We start from the raw sequence: 22,116 nt of genomic DNA, 5'->3' as shown, positions 1-22,116 counted from the left end.
TATTCAGTTATTGCTCTGAATCACAAACATGTCCTCAAGATGTGTAGCCACATTATGTATTAGAGAGTCCCATTATTCATTAAATTTTGTGTCTGTAACAGTGAAGCCATTCAATTCAGATTCAGAGTCTGAATACTCAGGTTACTGGTTTGAGACTCTTTGTTGGGGAAGAGTGGAGTTGGGGGTAGCATATTGGCAGGTCTCACTACAGGATGGACATTATTCCATCACATTCTTTATGATAATACTTCAGTTTTTTTTCAAAGAAATTAGCTGTTGTTTGATTAATTGCTGATTCCCTGTGTAAAAACCACAAGACTGCCTTATGTTCTTCTATTGATAAGTCAAGGCAGCCTTATGGGGAAATTGACTGAGAGCTTTGTTCAATGGTGGTTCAGGAACAACACAAACTCCCTGCCCCATTGTTGGCTGACTAGGTTAAATCCAGTTGATCAGTGGGATGGGGAATAGTGCATTCAGTGCAGTAACAAAGCCAAGAGACATTGATGGCTGATCCCATTATGGACAGGCATGATGAAAACCTAAGATAATCCATTTCCGTCAGTTTGTCACTAATCAACCCCCATGACTAGTTCCTATCTTTCTTCCGTAATCCTAACTTATTGGCTTTCACTGCCTCCTTATTCATCAAACTCTGCAACTAGTTACTGATTTAGTTCCGTTGCTCGATTCAACAGCTTGTATTGACTTGGTGTCTTTAATGTGCTAATAGGTATCAAGTTATTTCAGAGGAACATAATCAGATTAAATTTAACACTGAGCCACATAAACACATATTCGGGTTGGTGATCAAAAGCTTGGTCAGGGAGATGGGTATTAAATGAGTGAGAGGAACAGAGCTCCAGACCAAAACTGAAGGCATTAGGTAGAATGATGGAAGCTACTGAAGCACAAGAAACCAGAATTGGGGTGTGTTGGTAGTGGTGGTGGTGGTAGTGGTGGGGTGGGTGGGGGGGGGGGGGTGCAGATTTCATGGAGGTTGATAGACCTGGAAGAGGTTACACAGTGATAAGGAGATACAGACACAGCAAGGTTATTTACATGCATTACTAGCCTCCGTGTGTTACCTGTGATGTGATGAGTTTGTTGAAAGAGAAATGGATTTTGGTGGCCGCTGAGGTCTCTCTAATTCCACAGAGGGCTCAATAATCTGTAGGATAAATGTAAAAGCAAAATGTCAGTCAACGTGTCCTCAACATCATTGAACACCAGATTGGATTTACCAAAACTCAAAAGGAGAGTGAATGTGTTCACATCAGCCACGGGAAACAGGCTGGGAGTGAATCAGCAGCCCAACTTATACTGACTTATTTCACATGGGCTTGCAAAATTTTGGCAACAATTTCAAGCCAAGTTAAAGTGGCAAAGACCTTGTGTTTCCCAAAAGAAAAGGTGAGAGTTTAAACACAATTTTTCTGTGAAATTCTGAAGTAGTTTCAGGTACCTTGAAAGACCAGGCCCGACTAACAAGAAACGTGTTTAGTTTGTGTAAGCCAAACTCAGCCACAGGACATTCTAAAACAATGGCAGAATGATCACACTAAGAGTGAAAATGCGAATTATTAAATACTTTACAATGAAACTTACAAATATGGTCGGCCAGGACTGGTTGGACCGAAGCATTTGTTTCTGTGCTATATTACTCTATGACTCTACAAAAACACTCACAACATGTGACAGACCATCACCAGGAGACACAAGCTGCCTAAGGTCCCTCGCTGTAACAACTTGAACAATGAAATCAGACACAAGGTTGAAGGGTGAAGATAAGAGAGAATTTTTTTTAGATTCCTAGGAAAGAGTAGAAAGCATTTTTCAGAAGATGACAAGTGATGGGGAGGAATAGCACAGGTAGAGAAACGTCAATGATTAATATTCTGTCCCTGGTCTTGGTGCATGAGAACAAACAAGGACAATTTAAAAATAAAAACATGTACATATACTTGCACACAATAGACATACAGAATACCCTGCACTCATATAATTAGTATACATAGTTTGACCTGCCTGTATGCTCCGCCAATAGTCAAAACCAAGTTGCATTTGGTCAGTATCTTCCTGTAAATAATGTCATTTTCAATTTTAGACTCTAAGTGACTTCCTGAATGAAACCACACACTCAGCACCTCAGTGCTCCCAACCTCAGTAACAGGCTGCTCTAAAACCAAACCGCTCAAATCATCACCAACATATTTCATTTAAAGAGAAGGCTGGTCAAACCTGTGCAGACTCTGTGGGTTCTACATAACTGAAACTAAACTGGGTGCCATCAACAGCTGCTGGATCTTGGAACCTTCAACCCCTTGAACAGATACTTTGGGTTTGCTTAAAGAAATGATCCTTTTCACATTTTTCGTTATTTATTCATGGGATGTAGGCATCATTGGCTAAATCAGCATTTATTGCCCATCCCTAATTGAGTCAAACACATCTCTTATGGGTCAGACCATGAAAAGCTGAAAGGAGTTAGTGAACCAGACGGACTTTTTTTATACCAACTGACAGTTTATACATGGTCACCATTAGGTTAATTTCTTTTCAAATGATTTCACTTTTATTCAAATTTCACAATCTGCTAGAACAGTAGCCTAATGTCTGGATTACTAGATAAGTGACATTATCATTGTTCCGACACTTCCCCTCGTAAGTAATTGTAAACATTCTTGCTTTCAACCCATTCAACTGCTTCTCCATAATGCTTCCAGCCTGTGCAGCAAAGTCTTCCAGAATCCCCAACTCCCCAACACTATTTTGAATTTTCAAATTTCTAAACACCAATAACGTCAGCAAACTTTTTTTTATTTTTCACTAAAACAAGCCTACATACTGTGGGTGCTGGAAATCTGAAAAAAAACCCTCTTTTAAACCTCAACAAATTTAGCAGCATCTGTGGAGAGAGAAAAACTGAGTTAATGTTACAAGTTCAATGATGTTTCCTCAGAAGATATTTTTTAAAAATTAACCTATTGTTCCTAATCAACCTGTTTAGAGATGTTATTACGCTCCTCTGGAGCAGGTGGGACTTGAACCCAGGTTCAGGAGGAGGGGCACTACCACTGTTCCACAGGAGAGCCCTCAGAAGACTCTTTTTCTGATTCCAAAGAAAGGTCATATCAGACCAGAAGCAGTAACTGTTTCTCTCTTCTCAGATGCTGCCAACCTGCTGAAATTCACCAAAAAGTTAACTTTTAACTTTTTTTCCTGGGATGTGGTCAACATTGACAAGACCAGCATTCGCTGCCCATCTGTAATTTACTTTCTTGAAGGGTCCGTTACCTGGTCCAGCTTGGATAATGCACCAAGAGACAGTCTCCTGACCTGGAAAACAGTTACAGAAGGGAACAAAGTGTGTGAAGGAAGTAAAAATGATTCAGAGAGAAGAAAGAGAGGGGGACGAAAAGTGAACAAGGAAAAGACAAGAGAGAAAGTAAGCAAGAGAAAATAAAAGAAATGAAAGCAGAAGGATGCAGAGAAAACAGAAACAAAGTGACAAGGAAAGAGAAAGAAGCAGAAAGAGGGAAGGGAAGAGAAATAAGGAGACATAGGAAAAGAAGAGAGGGAGAAAGTGAGTGAAATGCATTCAAACTGGATATCAATAGGAAGGGAGTTTGGTGTGTTTCGCAGGAAAAGCGATGGTTCCAGCCTCAGGGATCCTCTGTGATGGTGAAAAGTGAACCCATGTGGCAGCAGGTATGAACATCATTCCAGGCTGGATCCTTATCATTGCTCAGCCGGGTCCCAGCCTCCCCCTACCACAATGAGTCTAGGTGCACACTGGAAAAAGCAGGCTTAGTCAACCATGTGTTCCTTATTAGGGCTGACAGTGCAGTAAAGAAATGAACAGCAGATGACCAAAACAAAACTTGGTGCAAAGGTACAGTGCCTGGAACATGGTATTGTGGCTCCTGCACGTTCAGTCACTGGTGTATATGGGTTTTAGAGAATACAGCATTCAGGGTGCAGACGTTTTGGAATGGAGGAGGTTTGGGGTACAGGGATATAGAGGTTTTGGTGAAGGGCTTTTATGCCATAGTATAGTGTTTGTGGTATAAGGGCTTCAGAGTAGAGTGTGGCATTTTGGGGCATAGGAGTGTACAATATTATGGCTTCAGGGTACAATGGGATAGTAATACTGCGTACACTCTGCTCCAGAGTCTCCAATTTTGATTGAATGCATTTCTGACAGCTTCATCTGGTGACCAGTCACCATCACCCTTTCCCCACACTCTTGTCATTGGCTAGTTTCATCGTGCCCCAATTTCACCATCAACTGGGGGACAAATAGACCTCTGGATAATTTTGATTTTCTGTCCTGCTTGTCTCCAACATCCACTTTTTTGAAATGTCTTTCTGCTTTTGTAACCCCATTGAATGTTGCAACCAAATGATTAATCTTTATACCAGTCAGAAATCTGAACCTTTATCGAAAGGTGGGAATCTGTCTCTGGAGTTGCAAATTGTGCACCTTTGGAAAGTGCTAGAAGACTTGGAAGAGAATCTAACAGACTGTTTGATTATTATTTTGAGTGTAATTTAATGTTTTATTTTGGTTTTTATTCTGACTCATTTAATTCCTCAAGTCAATCCTGGAAAGTTCCTAACCCAACCATGCTCTACATCTGTGGGCGGAGCTAATTTGATCACATTGATTTCCTGTCCCAACCCCACTACAACCACCATCCTGACAATCCCATTACTGGCCCCATAGAGAAGCTTCACAGCAGAAAATGCTTCACTCGCAGATTTCAACAGGAGTGCCACCTCTTGTCATTTTTATTCAAATGCAGAAGTCCTGCTTTTGAGGATAAGGCTGTTTCTCCAGTGGAGCTGTTTGTTTGCGCGCCATCTGTTTTACCACATCCGGTATGCGAGTGCGAGCCTCCCAAACACTGCAAACTCATATTGTGCAGAAACCACAGCTCCCTGCACTGTTCCATAGCAGCTCACTCAAGGAGGAAGTTGACAAATAAAAGATGTTATGAATATAAGCACATTGGCACAATGCCAATGCTATGCTTGGTGATGACCATGATCACTATTATTACTTGTAAAAATTCATCTGGTCCACAAAATTCCTTTGGGGAAAGGAATCTGCCATATTTACTTGGTCTGGCCTAATTTAGACTCCAATGTAGTTGACTGTTAACTATCATCTGAAATGGCCCAATAACCCACACAGTTCAAGGGAAATTCAGGATGGGTAACAAAGCCCCAGTGATACTCTCATCCCATGAGAGGACAAGAAAAATGTTTTTTTTTCCCAACCAAATGTTTGTTTTAATCCCTTTTTTGGCAGAGTTCATGGCAACAAACTAATATGATTGTTGACTTGAAGCAATAAGCTTAATGAAATATTTGGTAGAGGTGTTATTAATGCATCTTCTGCAAGTTGGAGGACAGGTTATCAGAAGGCACAGGTTGAAATTAATTTGCAAAAGACAGAGAAATGGCAATGGGGAGAACTTTGTTCCACAACTTGTTAATTGTGATCTGGCTTGCACTGCCTGAAAAAGATGCAGAGCTATGGGTTAAAAGTAGGGGAAGTGGGACTAATTAGACTAAAAGAGCCGGCAAAGGCATAGGAGTTGCAAGTTCTCTGGTTCTGAGAAGGCTATTAACTCAACATAACTAACTGTGCTCCTAAATAATGACACAAATTTAAACTGGGGAAAACAACTGAGAACAGGAACTACTTTTCATTTTCTTTTCATTCATTAGATGAGGTCATCACTGGCCAGGCCAACATTTATTATCCATCCCTAATTGCCCCAACAAATCTTTCCCCTCTCACCCTAAACCTATGCCCTCTAGTTTTGGACTCCTCTAGCCTAGGGAAAAGACCTTATTTAGTCACCCTTTCCATGCCTCTCATCATTTTATAAACCTCTATAAGGTCACCCCTCAGCCTCCAATGCTCCAGGGAAAGTAGCCCTAGCCTATTCAGCCTTTCCCTATAGCTCATACCCTCCATTCCTGGCAACACCTTTGTAAATCTTTTCTGAACCCTTTCAAGTTTCACAACAGTCTTTCTTTAGCAGGGAGACCAGAATTGCACGCAATATTCCAAAAGTGGCGTAACCAATGTCCTGTACAGCCGCAACATGACCTCCCAACTCCTGTACTCAATACTCTGACCAATAAAGGAAAGCATACCAAACACCTTCTTCACTATCCTATCTATCTGCGACTCTACTTTCAGGGAGCTATGAACCTGCACTCCAAGGTCTCTTTGTTCAGCAACACTCCCCAAGATCTTACCATTAAGTGTATAAGTCCTGCTCTGATTTGCTTTTCCAAAATGCAGCACCTCAAATTCATCTAAATTAAACTCCATCTGCCTCTCCTCGGCCCATTGGCTCATCTGATCAAGATCCCGTTGTACTCTGAGGTAACCTTTTTCACTGTCCACTTCATCTTCTTCAGACAAAGTATTAATGAGGCATTTTAAATCTATTTTTGGTTAAATGTAGCCAATAGGCTAGATTTTCAAAAGTCTTATTATGTTTCTTGGCTAAGTGCCCAATCAACCAATGGATTGCTGAAACACCCAAGTCTCTATTTGATTAGCAGCTTTGGATGAGTGATCTCTACCAATTTCACCTTGTCTGTTCTTGGAGGAGTAAGTGGTTACAAGTGCCTTGTTGTTTTAGGTTTTGAAACTTTAAAGGGTCTGCATGAATAATAGTTTTAATGTCCTTTAATATAAAGGCATTCATTTTTTAATGTAGTGAAAAGCTAGGAATTAAATTGCTTGTCTTTTTTGCAAAGTCAACAGTCGTGTGTGAGAGAGAGTGAGAGAGAGAGAGTGAATGAGGTTGTTCATGGATAGTAAAAAAGAATCTTATTTTGACAGTGGGTCATGAGGGTTATTTGAGGTGGTGGTTTTTGGGGAGGTCATACTTTGGCATGGGAGGGGCATTTACCTTTCAAAGAGGTCCCTTATGCAGACCATGAAGAATGCTTTCCTTTATTGGTCAGAGTATTGAGTACAGGAGTAAGGAGGTCATGTTGCAGCTGTACAGGACATTGGTTAGGCCACTGTTGGAATATTGCGTGCAATTCTGGTCTCTTCCAATCGGAAAGATGTTGTGAAACTTGAAAGGGTTCAGAAAAGATTTATAAGGATGGTGCCAGGGTTGGAGAATTTCAGGTATAGGGAGAGGCTGAACAGGCTGGGACTGTTTTCCCTGGATCGTCGGAGGCTGAGGGGTGACCTTATAGAGGTTTACAAAATTATGAGGGGCATGGATAGGGTAAATAGACAAAGTCTTTTCCCTGGGGTCAGGGAGTCCAGAACTAGAGGGCATAGGTTTAGGGTGAAAGGGGAAAGATATAAAAGGGACGTAAGGGACATCTTTTTCACTCAGGGGTGGTACATGTATGGAATAAGCTGCCAGAGGATGTGGTGGAGGCTGGTACAATTGCAACATTTAAGAGACATTTGGATGGGTATATGAATAGGAAGGGTTTGGAGGGATATGGGGCAGATGCTGGCAGGTGGGACTAGATTGGGTTGGGATATCTGGTCGGCATGGACAGGTTGGACAGAAGGGTCTGTCTCCATGCTGTACATCTCTATGACTCTAAGGATCTAATCACAACCATTTGAAAACATGGTCCGACTCCAAGATGAAATGGAAGACAAGGTCATGCTGTATGGAACTGGTCTGGTTGGAAAGGCTGGGTACACACTCACAACCTGAATCCCCCTGCTCCCTTAAGAAGTAATCCCGAAAATTAGAAGCACCAGGAATCCTGAAATTGAGACCAATTCTTCATTTCTAAAGGGGTCCCAAATCATAACTGTTCAGAAAAAACCTAGCTGCAAGTTAACTCTGTCCCTTTTCACTGATGCTGCCAAACCAGCTGACATTGAATCTCTTCAAGTTGGAAAGATTGAGTAGATTGTCCTGGAAATTGTACAGAGATTAAACTGGCTGAAAGGGAAACATGACTTAAAATTGGATCAGAAAATTGCACCTGAAACATGGGATTAGTTGCTTTGTCAATATGGAATGCTAAAAGTCAGAAACTCTACTTCCAAGTAGTCTTCAGAGAATGGGATCTGAAAAATGCAAATGCCTAGGGAGGACCCTGATGCGTTAAGTATTCTGTCTAAAAATACATGGGACAAAAAATTTCAAAATCACTAAATAAGTGAACTTATATCTGATGTTCGCTGCATCTGAGGCATTAGATAAAGTTCTGGCCAGAGCATCTTAAAAACATGTTGTGGTAGAGTAGCCATAGTCTTATCAGGCCACAGCATCACACTGTCATTTCAGAAGGGGGGGGGGGGGGGGGGGTGGGAAAGAGAGAGAGAGAGAGAGAGAGAGATTTGTCATAATATACCTCGGGTGAAGGGGAGATGTTGAGAAGGAGGGTCCTTCATAGTCAACTCAGCCAGTGTGAGAACTGATCCCATGCTGTTAGCACAATTCTGCAAATGAACCTCCTGCAGAATTGTGGACAGCTAGGGGCAGTGAAGACTCACATGCAGAAACTGGGAATGGGAGATACAGTTTTCACTCCTTCTAGCAAGGGTGTGTGAGGGTGTCTGTGCATGTGAGTAACTGTGTTTGTGTGTGCGCACATGTGTGTGTGAGTGAGTCTCAGTGTGAGTGAGTCTCTCTGTGAGTGAGTTTTTGTGTGTGTGTGTTTAGAGGAGGTGGTTTTTTGCGGGAATCTACCAGACCTTTTCAAATGGTTCTGAGACTAGATAAAAGCCAAGTGATGATTTAAAAGTGGGGGCAGCTGAAGACAGCTGAGACAACAAAGCACAGAACAAGGACAAAAACTCACCTCATCTTCACAGAAGGTCGCGTTGGTGTTGAGGACTTCTAGCTGCTTCTCAAATAGAACGCTGATTGCACTGTAGACCAGCTCATACTGTTCCTGTAATAAAGAAACATGATAAACTGTCACCAATTGGACATTTCCTGTCAAACCACCAGCTGAACAGTTAAAAAATGATAAACACAGTGAAAATGATGCCCCATCCCCAACTAACTAACTGAAGGATAGTAGCAAATGGTTAGAAAATACATACAATACCCCAAAGGTCAGAACATTGGACAAATTCTAGAAACCAGCAAAGAAAGAAAGGATAAATTAGAGAATGAGAGAAAGCTAGCTAGAAATATAAAAATAGATAGTAACATTTTCCACAAGGATATAAAAAGCAAAAGAGTAGCTAAAGTGATCAATGTTCCTGAGAGGATGAGACTGGGAGATTAATGAGAAATAAGGAAATGGCAGAAGCATTGAAGGGTCTTAATTTTTAACAGTGTCTTCACTGTAGCAGACACAAAAATCAACCCAAAAACATTATAAAATCAATACAGAAAAGTTGAAGAGGAGCTTAAAACAATCAATCTCTCGAGAAAGAGTCCTGGGAAAACTATTGGATCTAAAGAGTGACAAGTCTCCTGGAGCTGATGATCTGCACCATAGGGTCTTGAAAGAAGTAGCTACAATGGTTGTAACCTTCCAAAATTCCCTGGATTGCTCAAAGGCCTCAGTGGATTGGAAACTGCAAATATAATCCTTAACTGAGGAAGAATGTTACTCTGGAGGCAATGCAGTGAAGATTTACCAAACTGATTCGGGGATGTCAGGACAGACATATGAGGAGAGATTGAATTGGTTACAATTATCTTCATTGGAATTTAGAAGAAACTTATCAGTTTCTGACAGGACCAGACAGGGTTAACACAGGAAAGTTGTTCCCGATGACTGGGCAGTCAAGCAGGAGGACTCATAATTTAAGGATAAGGGGGAAAATGTTTAGGACTGCAATGAGGAGATAGTTCTTCACTCAGAGTGGTGAGTGTGTGGAAATCATTACTATAGAAAGTGGTTGAGGCCAAAATATAATGTGTTTTCAAGAAGGAGGCAGATATGATTCTTGTGGACTAAAGAGGGAGGATGAGATGAGAGAATCTTAGAATCCCTACAGTGTGGAATAGGTCATTTGATGCATTGAGTCCACACTGACCCTCCAAAGAGCATCCCACATAGACCCAAACCTCCTACCCAATCCTTGTAACCCTGCATTTCCAATGGCTAATCCACCGAACCTGGACACTACAGACAATTTAGCATGACCAATTCACTCAACCTGCACATCTTTGGATTGAGGGAGGAAACTAAAGCACCCAGAGTAAACCCACACAGACATGGGGAGAATGGGAAAACTCCACACAGACAGTTACCCAAGGCTACAATTGAATCTGGGGTCTCTAGCGCTGTGAGACAGCAGTGCTAACTACTGAGCCACCATGTACCAAGGATTAGGCTACTGAACTCAGCAATGTCATATTAAATGGAGGCGTAGGGTGGAGGGTTTGAACAGCCTACTCCTGCATTAATTTTCTGTGTTTCAATTATCAGAAATTCTGTGTATGTGGATGTACATGGATTTGAAAGTTCAGATGAGGTTCACGTTGCTGATTCCTGCAATGAAGGGGTTATTTAGTAAGGAATGGTTAAACAGTTTGGGCCTATATTCATGGGAGGTCAGATCAATGGGGGTCGGGGGGTGGCACGGTGGCTCAGTGGTTAGCACTGCTGTCTCACAGCGCCAGAGACCCGGGTTCAATTTCCACCTCAGGCAACTGTCTGTGTGGAGTTTGCACATTCTCCCCGTGCTATGTGGGTTTCCTCCGGGTGCTCCGGTTTCCTCCTGCAGTCCAAAAATGTGCAGGTTGGGTGAATTGGCCATGCTAAATTGCCTGTAGTGTTAGGTGCAGGGGTAAATGTAGGGGAATGGGTATGGGTGGGTTGCTCTTTGGAGGGTCGGTGTGGACTTGTTGGGCCAAAGGGCCTGTTTCCATACTGTAAGTAATCTAATCTAAATGAGAAGAGAAATTATTGAGACATGCAAGTTTTTGGGGAAGTTGACAGGATCGATGCTAAGGGGTATTTCCCCCGGGGAAATCTGGAATAGAGAGGCATGATTTAAAAATAATGAGTCCTGTTTAAGATGGAGGTGAGGATTTTTTTTCTCTCATGTTGTCATTAGACTTTGGAATTTTCTTCCCCAGACAACAATGGAGCTTGGATCTGTATTTGTGGGTTGATTAAGTAGAGTTAAATCCACAATTAGGTGAGCCCTGATTTTTTTCAATGATAGAAAATAGCCAAGGGCCAAATGGATATTACTTTGGCTTGCTCCAGTGGTCCCCAGCATCATTGACACCAGTCTTCAGCTCATTTGATTCACTCCATGTGATGTCAAGAAATGGCTGGAGGGACTGGATATTGCAAATGCTGTGGGCCTTTACAATGTTCCAGGAATAGTCCTGTATATTACTGAAGACGTGTGCTCCAAATGTGCCGCGCTCTGAGCCAAATTGTTCCAATACAGCTACAGTATTAAATCGGCCCAACAATGAGGAAAATTGCCCAGGTATGTCCTGTACACAAAAAGCAGGGCAAATCCAACCCGGCCAATTACCGCCCCATCAGCCTACTCACAATCATCAGGAAAGTGATGGACGGTGTCAGTAATAGTGCTATCAAGCAGCACCTGCTCAGCAATAACCTGCTCAGTGATGCCCAGTTTGGGATCCCCCAGGGCCACTCAGCTCCTGACCTCACTACACCCTTGGTTTAAACATGGACAAAAGAGCTGAATTCCAGAGGGGAAGGGAGAGGGACAGTCTTTAACATCAAGGCTGCATTCAACCGAGTGTGGCATCAAGGAGCCCAAGTAAAACTGGAATCAGTGGGTATTGGGGGTAAACTTTCCACTGGTTGGACTGGCATTAAGGAAGATGGCTGTGGTTGTTGGAGGTCAGTTATCTCAGCTCTAGGACATCTCTGCAGGAGTTCCTCAGGGTACTGTCCTAGGCCCAACCATCTTCAGCTGCTTCATCAATGACCTTCCCTCCTTTCTAAGATGAAAATTGGCAATGTTTGCTGATGATTGCACAATGTGACTCCACAAATATTGAAGCAGTCCACGTTCAGTCATAGAATCATACTGCATGGAAACACACCCTTTGGTCCAACTACTCCACACTGACCATATTCATAAGCTAAACTAGTGCCACTTTCCTGTACTTCCCTCCAAAGATTTCCTATTCATGAAATTATCCAAAAGTCTTTTAAATGTGGCGACAAGAGCAGGTCAGAGGCTAGGAATACTGCAGCGAGTATCTCACTTCCTGACACCCCGAAGCTTGTCTACCAGTTAAAAGACACAAGTCAGGAGTGTGCTGGAAAACTCCCCACTTGCCTGGATGGATGCAGCTCCAACAACACTCAAGAAGCTCGACACCATCCAGGACAAAGCAGCCCACTTGATTGGCACCACAACCACAAACATCCCCTCCCTCCCCCACTGAAGTTCAGGAGCAGCAGCAGTGCATACTATCTGTAAGATGCACTGCAGAAGTTCATTAAAGTTCTTTACTCAGTGCCTTCTAAACACGTCTGGATTAGACTAGTGCTGGAAAAGCACAGCAGATCAGGCAGCATCCTGATCAAGGAAATCAATGTTTCCTTCAAAAGCCCTTTTCGTTCCTGATGAAGGGCTTTTGCCCGAAACAATGATTTTCCTGCTCCTCGGATGCTACCTGATCTGCTGTGCTTTTCCAGCACCACTGTAATCCAGTCTCTGTTCTCCAGCATCTGCAGTCCTCACTTTCACCTATGTTCTAAACGCATGATCACTACATCATGTGGGCGGCACGGTGGCACAGTGGTTAGCACTGCTGCCTCACAGCGCCTGAAGACCCGGGTTCAATTCCCGACTCAGGCGACTGACTGTGTGGAGTTTGCACGTTCTCCCCGTGTCTGCGTGGGTTTCCTCCGGGTGCTCCGGTTTCCTCCCACAGTCCAAAGATGTGCGGGTCAGGTGAATTGGCCATGCTAAATTGCCCGTAGTGTTAGGTAAGGGGTAATGTAGGGGTATGGGTGGGTTTCGCTTCGGCGGGTCGGTGTGGACTTGTTGGGCCGAAGGGCCTGTTTCCACACTGTAAGTCTAATCTAATCTAATCTAGAAGGACAAGGGCAGCGTCACACTGCTGACCTGAAAGATCCCCACAAAGCCATATAATACCTTGACTTGGAAATATATCGCCGTTCCTTCACTGTCGCTGGATCAAAATCATGGAGTTTCCTCCCTAAGGGCGTTGTGGGTCTACCCACGGCAAATGAACTGCAGCAGTTCAATAAGGCAGCTCACCCCCACCTTCTCAAGGGCAACTAGTAATGTGCAATAAATGTTGGCCCAGCCAGCAACATCCACGAACCATAAATGAATTAAAATATTGTTTAAAATGTTGCTACCTCTTTTTCTACCTCCTACCAATTACCATTTAAGTTCCAAAATTGTCAATGCTTAAGATATTTCAGGGAACAGTACTGTACCAGCTTGGAAATTTCTGGATTTTCGCTGACCCACAACCTATGAAACTCATGAGAATGCAAACCACATTTAAGCAACTTAATCTCTTATTTTGACCCTTTAAGTCTCTGCACCTGAGTATTACTGCCTAAAGCTTAATCTCTGGAATTCCTTCTCTACATCCCTCTGCCTCTCTAACTCTTTTAGACAATCCTTAAACATTTCTCTGATCAGGTTTAGGTCTCCTGTTCTAATATCCCCCTCAGTGAGTCAGCATTTAATATTGTTTGATAATCACTCCTGAGAAACATCTTGTGACATCTTACTACTCTAAAGGTGCTATATAAATGCAAATTCCAATAAACTAGTGTGTATAAATGCACATGAAAACAAACATCTCGAGTCACAGCGAAAGCACAGAGAATAAAGCTTTCACAACAGATGTTTGCAGGAAATAACCAGTCTAGTTAACGTAGAAAGTCAATGCACCTCTCGAGCTTTAGTATGTGAGTCACAAAACCACATATTCACTGCAAAACCAATCTAGTTATTAATGGCACAAATGTGCCAGTTAGAATTTTTAACATTGTGTCTGATCTTGAAAATAATTGAATTTCCCCAAGATCCCAAACACTGCAGGGGACCCCACTTCACTCAGCCCATCCTCCCAGGATGTAGTCACATTCAAAGAATGGTGGGGTAATGCTGCAACACTTGAGAACAGCAAAATAAACTTGTATTGATATAAAACACCTTTACCATTGAAGCCAAGAGCTGGAGTAGGCCATTCAGCCCCACTCTGCTATTCAATATAGAAGGGAAAGATGTAAAAGGGACCTAAGGGGCAATTTCTTAATGCAGGGCATGTATGGAATGAGCTGCCAGAGGAAGTGGTGGAGGCTGGTACAATTATGACATTTAAAAGACATCTGAATGGTTTATGAATAGGAAAGTTTGGAGGGATATGGGCCAAATGCTGGAAAATGGGAATAGATTAATTTAGGATATCTGGTCAGCATGGATGGGTTGGACTGAAGGGTCTGTTTCCATGCTGTACATCTCTATGACTCTAATATGATTATGGCTGATCCTGTAGCTCAATGTCATATTCTCCTATTCTCTCCACAGACTCTGCTTTTAATATCTAAAAAAATCTCTCCTGAATATAGTCATGACCTAGCCTCCACAGTCAGCTGTGGTAGCAAATTCCATTGGTTGATCACTTTTGAGTCTTTGTGAATGTTTAAGGTAGAGATTAAAGTAGATTTCATAAATGGAATTGAATGGTCACTTTGAATGATACAGCAGGCTTGATGGCCTGAATGGTCTGTTCCTATATTCCTGTGTTAACCTGATTTAAGAAAGGGTTGTTGGGACTGCTAAGGTTGGATGATCAGGTTTTACAAGCCTCAGACTGTTTTGTACATGACTATATTGGATAGGGAGTGAAAGAGGGGCTGAATGGCCTGCTCCAGTTCTACAAATGATATTGGGAGATTGGGAGTTGAAATAGGTCATTTGCCCCTTGTGCCTGCTCCCACATTCAATTAAATCTTTACTAATCCAACTAAGTTTCACTTTGCTGTTCTATTGAAATATCCTTGATTTCCTAAACTTGCATTGAGTTTCTATTCGATTCCTTTGGGGAAATGTTGATCTACCAATTAGGTGATAGATTTTAATGAGAGTATTTCATGGATATATGCAGCAAAAAACATGTAACTGTAGGTGAGAGACAGATCAGACATATACGAAATGAAGGAGACCGTTCGGCCGATTGTGTCTGGCCAGATCTGCAAATTAGCATTATTACCTAATGCCAGTTACCTGATTGCTTTTCCGATACATTTACACATTATTTTGAATTAAAATCCCTGTAGTGTGGAAACAGGCCCTTTGGCCCAACAAGTCCACACCGACCCTCCAAAGAGTAACCCTCCCAGACCCATTCCCCTATCACTCTACATTTCCCCCTGACTAATGCACCTAACCTACATCCCTGAACACTATGGGCAATTTAGCATGGCCAATTCACCTAACCTACACATCTTTGGACTATTGGAGGAAACCGGAGCACCCGGAGGAAACCTATGCTGACACAGGGAGAATGTGCAAACTCCACACATACAGTCACCCAAGGCAGGAATTTGAACCCGGCTCCCTGGCGCTGTGAGGCAGCAGTGCTAACCACTGTGCCAACGTGCCACCCTCTATCCATATAATCAAGTACCCCCTCAAACACCGCAGATGATGAGCTAAACTACTTCCCAAGTTCCTAGGCTCCAACTGCTTTGAGTGAAGCCTATACAGTTGTGGGAGATAGAATGTCCTTTTCCAGGACTAACATTCCCCTCTAATTCCCCCTGCCTAACCTGCTGTGCTTTGACCAGCAACACATTTGCAGCTGTGATCTCCGGCATCTGCAGACCTAATTTTTTACTAGATAAAAATCCAACCAGAAGTCTTGAGATCTTGAAGAACTGACAAGCTTCAGGTTGTGCGTAGTGTCTGGAGTGCTCAATTGTTCCAAGCTGTGTCAACCATCTGCTGAAATCACATTTCTACAATGATAATGCTGTTTAATCAGATTTATTTTCAGGTACAGAGTGGGAAGCCTACAAGTGAAAAAGAGTTTTATTATCCAAAATGTGTGAAAATGCAGTTTTGTTTGAAGTGGAAAGGTTACTTGAGGCAGTTTTATATTCTGTGAAGTTACTTGACCCATTTATCAAAGTCTGTGCATTTTCCTCTTTACTACATCAACTTTTAACTGTCCCACCTACAGACAGTAAAAGGAAATATTAACATAGATGTCAGAACACTGCTTCATTCTTGCCACAAACAACAACCTCCAGCACGCAGTAGAGCACTGAGCATTTCCGCTGGTCACAAAAGAACCCGGTCTGATTGACACTGAAACACATTTTTAAACAAAAAAATTCAAGGTGAGAGAGAAAGAATGTGTACAAGAGTGAGAGAGAGAGCAGCAAGAGACCTCAACAAGAAAGTCAGAGAGCAGCCGAGAATAAGAGCAAAAACAGAAAGAGGGGGACATGAAAGAGAAAGCGAACAAGAAAATCCAAGTTTGATGAGAAAAAGTGATTGTTCTGGAAAATGTAAAGGGGTGATGGACTCTCAGGAGATTATAGTACTGACAGCCAGGTTTCTGGCACCAAGACTGGCTCCAATGTAATGAGGAGTATGTCAGGTTCCAATCAATTGATTGTGAAAGGGGACTATCTAGTAAAAGGCACAGACAGATGTTTCTATAGTGAGACATCAGAATGGTGTGTTGGCTCCCTGGTTCCAGGGTCAAGGATGGCTTGGAGAGGGTACAGAATATTCTCAAAAGAGGAGAGTGATCAGCAAGAGGTTGTTGAACACATTGGTACCAATGACACAGGAAGAGAAAATGACAAAAAAGAGAGAATATAGGAGATCAGGCAGGAGGTTAAAAAGTAGATCCTTGAGAGTAGTAACATCTGGATTACTCCCAGTGTGACCAACATTCTGGCAGGGAGATTTGCTAATGCTACTCGGGAGGTTTTAGAAGAGTGGAGGGTTGTGGGTAGGGTGGAGGGATGGAGATTAAGAGATAAGTTTGAGGCTGGTACAGTTGGGAAGAGGAACAAGTCAAATAGTCAGGGCAGACAAGAGTAAGGCGAGAGAACGAGGCTACATTGATGAATTAAACTGTATTTATTTTGATGCAAGGGACCTAAAAGGTAAGGTAGATGAACTCGGCATGGTTGGAAACATGGGACTGGGATATCATAGTTATTATGGAGATGTGATCCAGGGAAGGGCAAGACTGGCAGCTTAAATGTTCCAGTGTATAGATGCTACAGGAAGGATAGAAAGGGGGACAAGAGAGGAGCAGGAATGGCATTTTGGTGAGGGATAACATTATGGCTGTACTTAAGGAGGATATTTCTGGGAGTATGCCCAGTGATGTTATTTGGGTGGAACTGAGAAATAAGAAAAGGATGATCACTTAAAAGGGATTGTTATATAGACCCCCCAATAGCAGAAAATTGAGAAGCAAATGGTAAAGTTATCTGTAAGAATAATAGAACATAGAACATTTCGGCCCTCGATGTTGCGCCGCCCTGTCATACTAAGCTGAAGCCCATCCCACCTACACTATTCCATGTACGTCCATATGCCTGTCCAATGACGACTTAAATGCACTTAAACTTGGCGCATCTACTACCGTTGCAGGCAAAGCATTCCATACCCTTACTACTCTCTGAGTAAAGAAACCACCTCTGACATCTGTCTTATACCTATCTCCCCTCACTGTAAAGTTGCGTCCCCTTGTAGTTCTCGTCCCCATACTTAGAAAAAGGCTCTCCCTGTCCACTCTATCTAACCCTCTGATTATCTTGTATGTCTCTATCAAGTCACCTCTCAACCTTCTTCTCTCTAACGAGAACAGCCTCAAGGCCCTCTGCCTTTCCTCGTAAGACCTTCCCTCCATACCAGATAACATCCTAGTAAATCTCCTCTGCATCCTTTCCAAAGCTTCCACATCCTTCTTATAAGGATGACCAGAACTGTACCCAATACTCCAAATGCGGCCGCACCAGAGCTTTGTACAGCTGCAGCATGACCTCCTGGTTCCGGAACTTAATCCCTCTATTAATAAAGGCCAAAACATTGTATGCTTCTTAACAACCCTGTCAATCTAGGTGGCAACTTTCAGGGATATGTGTACATGGACACTGAGATTTCTCTGCTCATCTGCACTCCCAAGAATCCTACCATTAGCCAAGTACTTTGCATTCTGATTACTCCAGCCAAAGTGTATCACCTCACACTTGTCCACATTAAACTCCATTTGCCACCTCTCAGCCCAGCTCTGCATCCTATCTATGTCTCTCTGTAACCTACTACATCCTTCATCACTATCCACAACTCCACCGACCTTAGTGTCATCTGCAAATTTACTAACCCACCTTTCTAAGCCCTCATCCAGGTCATTTATAAAAATGACGAACAGATTGTAATGGGAGGCCATTTTAACTTTCCAAACATAGACTGGGACTGCCATTGTGTTAAGGGCTTGGCGGAGACGAATTTAAGTGTGTGCAAGAAATGTCTCTTACTCGGTATGTGAATGTTCTGGATAGAAAAGGAGCAAAACTTGACCTTCTTTTGGGACATAAGGCAAAGCAAGTGACTGAGGTGTTCGTGGCAAAACACTTTGGGGCTAGCGACCGTAATTCTATTAGTTTTAAAATAGTGACAGAAGAGGATAGACCTGATCTAAAATTCAAAGTTCAAAATTGGCATAAGGCCAATGTTGATAGTATTAGGCATGAACTTTCAAAGTCGATTGTGAGAGGTTATTTGCAGGAAAAGGAATAGTTGAAAAGTGGGAGGCCTTTAAAAATGAGATTACGAGAGTCCAGAGGCAGTACGTTCCTGTTAGTGTGAAGGGCAAGGCTGGATGACCACGGGCGGCACGGTGGCACAGTGGTTAGCACTGCTGCCTCACAGCGCCTGAGACCCGGGTTCAATTCCCGACTCAGGCGACTGACTGTGTGGAATTTGCATGTTCTCCCCGTGTCTGCGTGGGTTTCCTCCGGGTACTCCGGTTTCCTCCCACAGTCCAAAGATGTGTGGGTCAGGTGAATTGGCCATGTTAAATTGCCTGTAGTGTTAGGTAAGAGGTAAATGTAGAGGTATAGGTGGGTTGCGCTTCGGCGGGTCGGTGTGGACTTGTTGGGCCGAAGGGCCTGTTTCCACACTAAGTAATCTAATCTAATCTAATCTAGAAGAAATTGAAGCTCTGTTCAAGAAAAAGGAAACATATGTCCAATATAGACAGCTAGGATTGAGTGAATCCGTAGATGAGTATCAGGGCAGTAGGAATACACTCAAGAGGGAAATCAAGAGGGCAACAAGGCCACATGAGATAGCTTGGGCAAATAGGGTTAAGAAAAATCCAAAGGAATCTCATAAATACATTAAGGACAAAACTATGGAAATAACAGGATCCCTTAAAAATCAGCAAGATTGCCTATGTGTAGAACAGGAGATGGGGGAGATGAGTATTTTGAAAGAGTATTTACTGTTGAGAAGGATATAGAAACTAGAAGACATGGAGAAATAGTGATATCCTTGAAAAGTATCCATATAACAGAGAAGGAAATGCTGGACATCTTAAAATGCATAGAGGTAGAATATTCCCTGGGAGCTGATCAAGTGTACCCAGAAGTTTGTGGGAAGCTAGGGAAGTGATTGCTAGGCCCTTTGCTGAGATATCTGTATCGTTGATAGCGTGGGGTGAGGTGCTGGAATCGTGGAGGGTGGCTAATGTGGTGCCTAGTTAAGAAATGAGGTAAGGAAAAGCCAGGGAACTATAGACTGGTGAGGCTGATATCATTGGTGTGTATGTTTTGGAAGGAATTCTGAGGGTCAGGATTTCCATATATTTAGAAAGATAAGGATTGATTAGGGATAGCCAACATGACTTTTTATGTGGGAAATCATATTTCACTAACTTTATTGAGTATTTTTAAGAATAACAAAGAAGATTGATGAAAGCGGTGTGGTGGAAGTTGTCTAAATGGACTTCAGTAAGGCTTTCAACAAGTTTCTGCATGGTAGACAGGTTAGCAAGGTTAGATCCCATGGAATACTGGGAGACCTAGCTATTTATACAAAATTTGCTTGAGGGTCAGAAACAAAGGCTAGTGGTAGAGGGTTGCTTTTCAGACTGGAGGCCTGTGGCCAGTGGTATGCTGCAAGGATCTGTACTGGGTCCACTGCTTTTTGTCATTTATATAAATGGTTTGGATGTGAATATAGGAGGAATGGCTATTAATTTGACAGATGACACAAAAATTGATGGTGTAATGAACAGTGAAGAAGGTTACCTCAGAATACAAAATGACCTTGATCAGATGGACTGAAGGACCGAGAAGTGGCAGATGGAGATTAACTGAGATAAATGTGAGGTGCTGCATTTTGGAAAAGCAAATCAGTGCAGGGTGTATACACTTAATGGGGAGAATCCTGGGAATGTTGTCAAACAAAGAGATCTTGGAATGCAGGTTCATAGTTCCTTGAAAGTGGAGCTGCATGTCAACAGTATAGTGAAGAAGGCGTTTGGCATGATTTCCATTATTGGTCAGTGTATTTAGTATAGGCATTGGGAGGTCATATTGCAGCTGTACAGGACATTAGTTCGGCCACTTTTGGATTGCTGCATTCAATTCTTGCTTCCCTGCTATATGAAGGATGTTGTGAAACTTGAAAAGGTTCAGAAAAGATTTACAAGGATGTTGCCAGGGTTGGAGGATTTGAGCTACAGGGAGAGGCTGAACAGGCTGGGACTGTTTTCCCTGGAGTATTAGAAGCTGAGGGGTGACCTTATTGAAGTTTATAAAATCACGAGGAGCATGGATAGGGTAAATAGACAAGGTCTTTTACCCGGCAGTTGCAACTCCAAAATTAGAAGGCATAGGTTTGGGGTGAGAGGGGAAAGATTTAAAAGGGACCTAGGAGGCAACGTTTTCATGCAGAGGGTGGTACGTGTATGGAATGAACTGCCAGAGGAAGTGGTGGAGGCTGGTACAATTACAACATTTAAAAGGCATCTGAATGGGTATATGAATAGGAAGGGTTTAGACGGATGTGGGCCAAGTGCTGGTAAATGGGACCAGATTAGGTTAGTTAGTATTAACAAGTTGGACTGAAGGGTCTGATTCTACACTATACAATTTTATGACTAAAAATTAAGGGAAGGAAAGAATAATCTACGATGACAGAAAATAGCTGTTCTTCTTCTGCTTTATTGTTCAGGAGGGGAATGGGTTATGATCTGCCCAGCTCATGTACAGGACCAGGCAATGCATTTCTGAAATGGCCTGTGCGACATTAATGCAAGGTGCTGCATTTTGGGAAAGCAAATCTTAGCAGGACTTATACACTTAATGGTAAAGTCCTAGGGAGTGTTGCTGAACAAAGAGACCTTGGAGTGCAGGTTCATAGCTCCTTGAAAGTGGAGTCGCAGATAGATAGGATAGTGAAGGCGGCGTTTGGTATGCTTTCTTTTATTGGTCAGAGTATTGAGTACAGGAATTGGGAGGTCATGTTGCGGCTGTACAGGACATTGGTTAGGCCACTGTTGGAATATTGTGTGCAATTCTGGTCTCCTTCCTATCGGGAAGATGTTGTGAAATTTAAAAGGGTTCAGAAAAGATTTACAAGGATGGTGCCAGGGTTGGAGGATTTGAGCTACAGGGAGAGGCTGAACGCTGGGGCTGTTTTCCTTGGAGCGTCGGAGGCTGAGGGGTGACCTTACAGAGGTTTACAAAATTATGAGGGGCATGTATAGGATAAATAGGCAAAGTCTTTTCCCTGAGGTCGGGGATTCCTGAACTAGAGGGCATAGGTTTAGGGTGAGAGGGAAAAGATATTAAAGAGACCTAAGGGGCAACTTTTTCACGCAGAGGGTGATACGTGTATGGAATGAGCTGCCAGAGGATGTGGTGGAGGCTGGTACAATTGCAACATTTAAGAGGCATTTGGATGGGTATATGAATAGGAAGGGTTTGGAGGGATATGGGCTGGGTGCTGGCAGGTGGGACTAGATTGGGTTGGGATATCTGGTCGGCATGGATGGGTTGGACCGAAAGGTCTGTTTCCATGCTGTACATCTCTATGGCTCTATAACTCTTGCAATTGTGCTAAGTTACAGCTTACGCCCTGGAGACAGACAATTAATTAAC

General features: G+C 42.7%; 1 protein-coding gene across 2 annotated transcripts in view; it reads right to left on the bottom strand.

Annotated features, from left to right (window-relative positions):
* Positions 1 to 22,116, bottom strand: part of LOC132828135 (tyrosine-protein phosphatase non-receptor type 22-like) — a 98,737-nt gene that overhangs the window by 35,201 nt on the left and 41,420 nt on the right. Inside the window, exons 11-13 of one of the 2 annotated variants that reach the window (XM_060845050.1) lie at positions 8,824 to 8,916; positions 3,298 to 3,339; positions 1,089 to 1,171 (exon numbers count right to left, since the gene is read on the bottom strand). In XM_060845050.1, coding sequence (XP_060701033.1) covers positions 1,089 to 1,171; positions 3,298 to 3,339; positions 8,824 to 8,916 — 218 coding nt within the window. The remainder of the gene's footprint in view (positions 1 to 1,088; positions 1,172 to 3,297; positions 3,340 to 8,823; positions 8,917 to 22,116) is intronic. The other variant, XM_060845051.1, reaches the window with a different exon arrangement.

This window comes from Hemiscyllium ocellatum, chromosome 26 (assembly GCF_020745735.1).
Source record: "Hemiscyllium ocellatum isolate sHemOce1 chromosome 26, sHemOce1.pat.X.cur, whole genome shotgun sequence".
NCBI lineage: Eukaryota > Metazoa > Chordata > Chondrichthyes > Orectolobiformes > Hemiscylliidae > Hemiscyllium > Hemiscyllium ocellatum.
Note: the sequence above shows the minus strand (reverse complement) of the source record. Positions and strands in the feature narration are given on the sequence as shown.